The following is a 9734-nucleotide window of genomic DNA, read 5'->3' on the forward strand; positions in this document are numbered from 1 at the left end:
TCTTTTTAAAAATGGTCGTAGTTATTATTTTTGATATGTTTGTCTTTTAGTCATCCTACTAAAGATATGAGTGGTTTATATACTACAATTACAATGTTAGAGCATTTCATATTTGTTTGTGTAGTTACTTTTACCAGTGAATTTTATAGTTTCAGATGATTTCTTGCTGCTTGTTAACATCTCTTTCTTTCAGACTGAAGAACTGCCTTTAGACCTCTTATTAGACAGGTCTGATGTTGATGAAATCAGTTTTTGTTTGTCTGGAAAAGTCTTTATTTCTCCTGCATGTCTGAAGGATAATTTTGCTGGATATAATATTTTACGTTGGAAGTTTTTGTCCTTCAGCACTTTGACTATGTCATCCTACTTTTTCCTGGACTGTAAGGATTCTACTGAGAAGTCAGCTGCCAAATGTATTGGAGCACGTTTATATGCTATTTGCTTCTTTTCTCTTGCTGCTTCTAGGACCCTTTCTTTATTTTTGACCCTTTTGAGTTTCAACTATTATATGCCTTGTGGTAGTCTTATTTGGGTTGAATCTTCTTGGCATTCTTTGACCATCTTGTACCTGGATACACATCTTTAGGTTTGGAAGGGTCTCTGCTATAATTTCTTTAAATAAACTTTCTACCCTCAATTTCTCTCTGTCATCTTTAAACCAATAAGTCTTAAATTTGCTCTTTTGAGGCTATATTCCAGATCTTGAAGGTATACTATTTTTCTCTCCTGATTGTGTATTTTCATATAGCTTATCTTTGAGCTTACTTATTCTTTCCTCTGATTGGTCAGTTCTGCTGTTGAGAGATTCTGTTGCATTTTTCAGTTTATCAGTTGAATTTTTCAGATCAAGAATTTCTGCTTGATTTAAACAATTATTTCAATCTCTTTGTTAAACTTGTTTGACAGAATTCTGAATTTCTTCTCTGTGTTATCTCGAAATTCATTGAGCTTCCTCAGACAGATATCTTGATTTTCCTGTTTGAGAGGTCACACATCTCCATCACTCCAGGATTAGTCACCGGTGCCTATTTAGTCCATTTGGTGAGGTCATTTTTTCCTGGATGTCTCAGTGCTTGTGGATGTTCATCAATATCTGGGCATTGAAGAGTTTGGTATTTATTCCAGTCTTTGCAGTCTGAGCTTATTTGTACCTGTCCTTATGCCTGTGGCCATTGCAGCCAGTTCAGCACTTGGGGGCACCCTAAGTCCAGGAAATGTTGACTCTTGCAGACTCCTAGATATGCAGTCTTGGTGGAATAGAGGAAGATAAGAGAAAATTTCCTGGGTTACTAGGCAAAGTTTCTTGTTCTCTTCACTCTCTTCCCCCCAATCAGAGGGAGTCTCTCTCCACAGCATGCTGCCTGGTGTTGGGGAAGGGGTGACCTGGACACCTCAGCTCACACCACATTGGATTGCATATGAAGCCCACAACCTTCCAGACCAGCTTAGTACCGGGTCATGCCAAGGCCCATAGCCACTACTGCCTAGCTGCGGCTGACGTTTATTCAAGTCCTAAGGCCAATTTAACCAGCAAGTAGTGAATCTTTAAAGGACTGGGTTCACCCCAACAGAACCACTCTGGGTCTAGAAACATTGAAACATTGTCCAGGACCAAAGGTTTAGGACCAGGGGCTTTAGGAATCTGCCTCCTGCTTTATTTTACTGTGGCTGAGCTGGTACCCAAATAGCAAGACAAAGTCCTCTGTACTCTTCCCTTTCCTTCCCCCCACGTAGAAAGAGTCTCTCCCCAAGTTGCAGTGGCTAGAGTTGGGGAAGAGATGACACAGGCACTCCCATGCTCCCATGGCCACCACAGCTGATGTGTCATTGGGTCATATCCCAAATCCACTGCCTCTGAGACCAGGGCAGCAACAGGGTTTGTCCAAGGATGGCAGTCTTTGTGACCTGTCACTCATTTTATTTGGAGCTCAGTCCACTTTGGTCAGCTAGTAGTGAAGCTAGCTGGAACCCAGTTTCCCCCCTCTACGGTCAAGAATTCCTCTTCTGGCCCAGGGTCTGTCTAAATGTTCTGTCCGTGGGTGCTGGGGGAATTCTGCCCTGTATTGTGTTCCACCATAACAGGGCAACACTGAGTTCCTATGTAAAATCCCAAACTCACTTTGCTCTCCCTCTCCCAAGTGCACAAACCCGGATTATCTCTTCCTTCTGTGTTGCCTGGGGTTGGAAGAAGGGTGGTGCAGACACTGCAAGGCCTCTTTTCTTATTATTATGTTAAAACAAAGTACTATGATCTCTCACCTGATTTCTTTTTTCTCATTCTGTCACTCAGGCTGGAGTGCAGTGGCACAATCATGGCTCTCTGCAGCCTCAATCTCCTGGACTCAAGTGATCCTTCTGTCTCAGCCTCCCCAGTAGCTGGGACTATAGGTGTGTGTGTCACCATGCCTGGCTAAATTTTTAAAAATTATTTTTTGTAGAGATGATTTCTAGCTATGCTGCCCAGGCTGGTCTTGAATTCCTGGGCTCAAGCAACTCTCCCCCCTTGGCCTCCCAAAGTGCTGGGATTATGGATGTGAGTCACCATGCCCACTGTGGTTCTTATAAAGATGTTTGTTCCATGGATAGTTGTTCAATTTGGTGTTCCTGTCGGGATCATCACTGTTGCTCTTGCTCTGCCTCTTCCCTCTTTCCAGTCATTCTTTAAATTGCTGACACCAAAGCTTCCAATGCCTTCATTATTTCTATCCCACACACAGTTGCTGAAGTAATTCTTTTTAAATTTCAGCTGGTCTTTTATTAGAGACCCTCCTGAACGACTAAAGCCTGAGACTATGGGCTTAAGCCAAAAAGCAGTCAGACGGACAAATATTGTGCTCTGCTCAGAATCACCCACCTGCCTAGTGCCAGTCTATCACTCCTGAACAAAATGTTGCTGATTCTCATGTCTCAATTTAGAATAATTAATAATTTAATTCTGAGGAGACACCTCTGTTTCTCTGGTGGCCTCCAGACTTGAAACAGGCACATGCAAATTACATAGGACTATTATGGGTCACATCATCTCTCCTATACTAGCCAGATAGCAGGCACCTGAGGCTAGCAATTTCTGAAAAGGATAGCAAACAGAATATCACTGAGTTTTGTATTATTATAACCCATTAATATGCCTCCCTACAAGTTGTCTGATTTTGAGAAACATACACAATAAAATCCTTTATCCTATATAAAAAAAGAGATCTGTAGCATGTATACATAGAAAACTGGTGTCTAGACATATTTTACTAAAATAAGTGCAAAAATAACTGAAGTATATTTATTTGAAAGATGCAAAATTATTGCCTTTCTAGGAGCACCTTCCTGTCATGGTGACTTCAGGGAATCATCACAAGTAATTTAGTGACTTGGCTGGAGTGAAGAATGGGAACACTGAGTCTGGAGAACAAAGCAGGACCCATATCTGGAGGGCCCTTGTGAACTAGGTTAAATCATTTGGGCTCAGTCTTGTGGGTAGAATTGAGGTAGCATTAACTGGAAGGTCAGGTGAACACCAAACTTTATGCCAGATTTCAGATTTTTCTCTTTTAGAAATGCAATATTTGTATTAAAATCAAAGACTCCCCCAAAGATTGCATTTTGAAATGTAAAGAAAAATCCACCTTTGTGCCATGTTTAGAAGGCAGATAAAAAATTCTAGTTAAACACAGTTGAGAATCTGTAAATATTGAACTTTGGTTCCATTGAGAATTTTTTAGGGTCCATCATTTTCTAAACATTTCCTACCAGAGAAACAGACCAATGGTTTGCAAATATCAGTTATCAGTATTTACTCTATAACACAAGCAAGCAAATTTCTTTGCACTTAAAACACAAAAATTTCCTATGTTGATTTGAGAGCTCTCTTAAATTTAGTTTCCCGAAAATGAGGGCAAAAGTACTTTGTTTGTTTTAACTTGACCTATCTTTCGCAATTCTGCTTAATCATTTTACAGATTCCATTTTGAAATAAGTGAGCTAGATGGTCAGACAATAGTGACAATTTTTTTGCCATTTCAATGACATATGCAAGAAACATCTTCAGTGAGATTTGTATATCAAATTTTTCTTTGTGCTCAATTTTTTCCCTAATGAATTTAGTATTAAGGTGTTGGTAAATAGAATTAATAAATAATAAACAAATAAGAAGAAAAATAAATATGTTGGTTTATTATTTACTAATTCAAAGCAAGAAGTGCCAAATTTACCATAAGTGTCTGACTTACAGAAATATGTTTAGAGACATTATTTTAAAATAGAGTACATATTATATACTAAGGTAGAAATGGGTACTAACAAATTGTAGTAAATAAAAATTTCTCTAATGAACATAAAACATCATAAAAAGAAACTTAAAAAATCATAAAGATAAAATTTTATTTCATTGTTATTAATTACTAGAGTTAGTTGTTTTATGAACTTTTTTCTTGAGCTCTAATATTAAAATCCTCACTGAGAGGTATGAGCTGTTTTTTTTTAATAAGAAAGATAATTTATACCTGAATAAAGGCAAATTTTGAATGAGTGTTATATGAATTAATAAATATTGAAGAATATCCATTTCCTACTGAATACTAAAGTAGTTGATTGATTACTCAGAGAATGATGTCAGTGTCCTCAGCATGGCAGTTTCATTATCAGTCACAGTCTTTCCTTCCCCTAATGTTCAACTTCTTCTCTAGGCGGGATGGACCCATGGACAATTCCTTGAACCCCTTTTCCAGATCTAGGTTATCCTTAGATCATTTCCAGCATCAAGGACACTATGGCTCAGGTATTCTCTAAAAGAGACCATCTTGTGAACCCTGTCTAAAGCAGACCCATTCTAAAATCATCTCACTCTGAAGTTGAATCCAGGTTGGTCTCCATCAGTATCAGTATCAGAGCAGACCTCACTCACAGTTGACACTTCAGAGCAAATGCCCTCCCTGGTCAAGAGAAGAAAGGTCAAAGGCAATGCAACTTACTAGTTTCTGGCTCTGAGCCGTTCTTCCTAGTGCCAAATTCCCATTTTAAAGCCCCTTTATTTGTATTAATAAAAGTAAATTCCCTGGATGTCAATTCCTATAAAATACCTCCTATTTTTATTGCTGGGCATGAAAGGGTATTTTCATTTCAGTTTTGGTTATTCTGCTAGGAGATTTCTTCTTTGTGACATTAATAATTAACCAGGTTATCCAAATTCTTCCAGCTCAATTTACTTAAAAGGAGAATAACTTCAAGAAGGTTATGTCCATGGTTTACTGCTTCCTCTAGCCATGGGCCTTTGGGGAATACTCTGGTTTTTAATCTTCCTGGGAAAAAGCTGGGGACAAGAACAAACGTAAGTAAAATAATCTTAATTTTTCAATGCATCATAGTTGTAAAGAGTGAAAAGTAAATTCAACAGATTGTGTCAATTTGAAAGTAACTTTCTACTTCTGAGAACACCAAGTGAATAGTCTCATTTCTGAATGAGAAAGTCATGGAAGCATTTTGATTTGATGAGTAGCTAAGCAACATGACAGCTTTTATGGGATTATTATTTTTAAAAATTTACGTAAGTAATATTCAAATTCCTCTTCAGAAGTACAAAATAACTCAAGGTAATAGACTTTCTTAGAATTTTTTGCTTATTTTGCTTGGTGCTTAGTTTTCCTTGTTTTTTTGTTTTTTTTCCCATAAACTATACATAGTTAAACCTGGGTTACTTGGGGGTCAATTCTAATACCGTGATTTGAAAGCCTCTTGTCATTGATTCTACATTTATGACCTGATTCTTCACAGTTTTTAGTGCTACTATTGAAATATTGCATTTAAAACTATGTCTTTTAAGCTGTGTCTTTAAAATAGTGTATCTTATATCTAGAATATATATATATATATATATATGTTTTTTTTTTTATTTTATTTTATTTTTTTAGTCGAGGTCTCACTTTCTCACGCAGACTGGAGTGCAGTGGTATTATCATGGTTTACTGCAGCCTTGACCTCCTAGGTTCAGTTGATCCTTCTACCTCAGCCTTTCAAGTACCTATGACTATAGGCACATGCCACCACACCTGGCTAATTTTTATATTTTTTGTAGTGACAGGGTCTCGCTTTGTTGCCCAGGTTGGACTCGAACTCCAGGGCTTAAGGGATCTACCTCGGCCTCCCAAAGTGCTGGGATTATAGACACAAGCCCAGCATAGAAATAACATTTTAGCACTAAAAAGTAACTGGAGATTGTCTAATCAAACTTGTTCATTTTATATAGGAGGATAAATGTAGATAGGAGACATGATTGGTCAAAGGTCATACTGCTAGAGAGAGCAGAAATAAGAGTTTTATTAAGGACTCCTGCTTATCACTTCAAATTTTTCCATTCTGTCATAAATGTATGCATATACATATATCAAATATAAATGTATACTTAGTATATCATTAATTTTTAGCACTCTCTTATCTGGAATCTGAGATTTTATCACATGGTCACAATCACTCCATTATCTTAGGTAGTTTTTACTTATTCCTTTTTGAAAGACAAGCAGCTGAAGCTCAGAAAGATTGAGATTAAGTGACTTCAAATTAGTGGTAGAACTAGGGCTAAACCCTAGGTTCCATAATTCTTGTCCAGAGTTTTTCTGAATTATTTCTACTACACTGCACTGGCCCTTAATAAAAAGTACCTCCTTGCTTTCTCTGAAAAAGTGAGAGTGTACCATTTAAAAAATGGCCATCAATCACTTTAATTAATTGGTTGGTTGGTTGATTGATTCAACAAATATTTATTGAGTACCCACCATGTGATAGGCACTGGGGATATAGCAATGGTAAATGACAATTCTTAGAGCTTGCATTCGCGTGAGAAAGGCAAATAATGAATGACAACCAGTGAAAGAATGTATAAGTGAGGTAAATAGTTACTAGTATTATGAAGAAAAAAATAAAGACTAAGAAGACAAAGAAATGATGGGTTATTGTTTTAAAATGTAAATAGGGAAGGTTCTCTTAAGGCAGTAATGCTTAAGCAGAGCTTAAAGGAAGTGACAGAGCAAACCATGCAAATATCTGGGGAAAGAGCATTGCATCGGTACTAAAAACTTGCTGCTTTTTAAAGACTTTTTACATATCATATTGTTGGCAGGAGCAATAATTCTGCCAGGTGAGGTGGTGTGTGTGCCCCAATCCTGTTGGGCCACTTGAATTAGTCTATCACTAGACCCTGTTGGGTGAAATGCTTTTTTTTCCCCACCGCCTAATAGCACATGTAGCACTGGCTATTCAAATTAGATACTTTCGTGATACATAGTTAAGAATCTAGTTTATATTTGTAAGTCTTTATTTAAGAAAACAATGACAAATTACATTTCTTTAAAATTTTTATTTCAAAAGCATGTGTAGGGTTACTTCCATTCTTGTGTAAATCATATGTAAAGTAAAAATGAGAGAATAGCCTATGGCTATGAATAATACTTGCGACCTTGACCTTAATTGGACACATAACTGAGAGAGACCTGATATAAAGCCCTGTCCTATTCATTTACAAATCATATAACCTTAGTCAGACTAACCTCCTCACTCTAAAATAGGAATAATAATAGTACCTACATCACTGGCTTGTTGTAAAGATTAAAAATAGTTCTATGTAGGGCAACGCCCTCGAGTCCCCTCCCACTGTGGGAGCTTCTCTGTCCTCTTAATAAATTCTGCTTTTTTAAAAAAATTGTTCTATGTAAAGTGCTAACATAGCCTCTGATATGTGGTAACTACTCAATTATTGCTTTGGTTGTACAATGATGGTGATGACAATGATGATGATTTGGTCTTCAAGGACTGTCAGCACTACTTTCATTTCCAAATGCATTCCCTCAGCTCACTAGTATTCTATCCTTTTCTTCATCCACTTACTAATATAACATTATATTTTAAAGATTACTTTCTTTTAATTTAGTGAAATTAATGCATCTTAACATTTGAGTACTCAGCACGTGGGGGCACTTTCTTATATATGTTCTTATTCAATCCTTTCTACATCATGGTAAAGAAGGGAATGTTTTCAAAGATAAGTTATTTTAGCCCCAGAGAAGCTTAGTGACTTTACCACGGTCACTCAGCCAGCAGATGGCAGAGCTGGAATTCAATCACTGGTGTCTATGTTGGTTTTTTCTTCACTGGGCAAAAAATATTGACCCCATTTATGTGTTGTGGTTAATATCACTGAAAGTTTTCCCTGGTTGCAGTAGCTAAGGGAAGGTGCTATTTTTACCTTTCTAATTGTAAATTAAACCTTTAGCTCTATTCCCTGGTCTTAATTCCAAACTATTTCTTTTTGGAAATTATGCTGAAATTGTCATAGAGCATAAATAAAGTTTGACTTACTATCATTTTAAAGTGAGAAAATATATCTATTTTAAATAGAATCTCTCAAGTGAGAGGAAGAAATCAGAAGTATGAGAAAACATGTCATATGAAGATACCAAACATTCTCTTTTCCTTTTTCAACAGATATGTCATTTCAGCACCAAAAGTATTCCGTGTTGGAGCATCTGAAAATGTTGTAATTCAAGTTTATGGATACACTGAAGCATTTGATGCAACAATCTCTATTAAAAGTTATCCTGATAAAAAAATTCATTATTCCTCAGGCTATGTTAGTTTATCCTCAGAAAATAAATTCCAAAACTCTGCAGTCTTAACAGTATGTATTTATCTTTCATTTTCATTATATATACAGATATTTTCAATAAAAATATGTGCAAAGTTTGAATATTGGTAACACCAAGATTTGATCATTTACACCACTCTACCACTGTGGGATTATTAGATGTCAGTGACTAACGATAATACAGGTGAAACAGGAATTTCTAAATAGAAGAGTTGTGTCTGCTTTTTAAGCAATGCACGTACATTTTCATATTCTCGTTGAAAAATAAAATGGTACCAATGTGAAAATATTTAGATGAATAAAAAAGACTTGTTTGCTGTGAAAATTATCATTACAAAGAAATAAGGAAATATGAATATGCTCATTTATCGATAGTGCATTTCCCACAAAAACCCATTGGATGCTATTGAACATTTGTTTAAATTCCAATATTCTACAATTACAGCTTCCAAAATGAATACAATTACTGATTACTAAAGTGAATAGCTTTCATTAACAACCTAAATCAATAGAAAGAACAATGTTGATCAAATAACTTTTTCTCCTACTAAGATATTGTTCTACAAATTGGCTAGAGATATGCTTGTAATTCATTTCTTATTGAAAATTCTGAAACTTAATTAAAAAAACAGAAAATCAATGAATATCAGACTTAAAAGAGGTTTTAAAGTTAATTTCTCTAAAGTGAATTTTTAATAAATTAAAAATGGAAGTTTTATAAAGAGTTTAAAATTAGAATTATATTGATTTTGTAACCTTGAAAATTCATTTTATACATTTTTAATTTTTTAGTTATATAAAAGTCATAAGCATAAGATTATACCTAGTTAAGTAACATTGTCATAAAAATGATTAAAAGTCAAAGCTGAAAGTCCTCCACATCGTTTACCCTTTAAAAAGGTATGTATCTTGCTCATATCTGAGAAATACTGTTCTAAATAAGTTGTAATCAAACATAGGAATTCTTTTTTTCTATTATTTTAAAAATTTTTTATTTTATTTTATTTTATTCTTTATTTTAAAGATGTAGGGTACAATTCAGGGTTAGGTATACAAATGTTCATTATGCAGGTACCCTTATTGATGAGGTGTGCCCCTCCCTCCCCTGGCA

At 35.6% G+C, this 9734-nt stretch overlaps 1 protein-coding gene across 2 annotated transcripts in view; it reads left to right on the plus strand.

Annotated features, from left to right (window-relative positions):
* Window positions 1-5228: 5228 nt before the first annotated feature.
* The window catches only part of C5 (complement C5), a 99493-nt gene continuing 94987 nt past the window's right edge, over window positions 5229-9734 (plus strand). For both annotated transcript variants that reach the window (XM_008055730.1, XM_021711222.1), the window contains exons 1-2: window positions 5229-5317; window positions 8464-8656. In XM_008055730.1, the coding sequence (XP_008053921.1) occupies window positions 5253-5317; window positions 8464-8656 (258 nt within the window). In that variant the 5' untranslated portion in view covers window positions 5229-5252. The remainder of the gene's footprint in view (window positions 5318-8463; window positions 8657-9734) is intronic.

This window comes from Carlito syrichta, unplaced genomic scaffold (genome assembly GCF_000164805.1).
Source record: "Carlito syrichta isolate Samal-C Ts95f unplaced genomic scaffold, Tarsius_syrichta-2.0.1 Scaffold82277, whole genome shotgun sequence".
Lineage (NCBI taxonomy): Eukaryota > Metazoa > Chordata > Mammalia > Primates > Tarsiidae > Carlito > Carlito syrichta.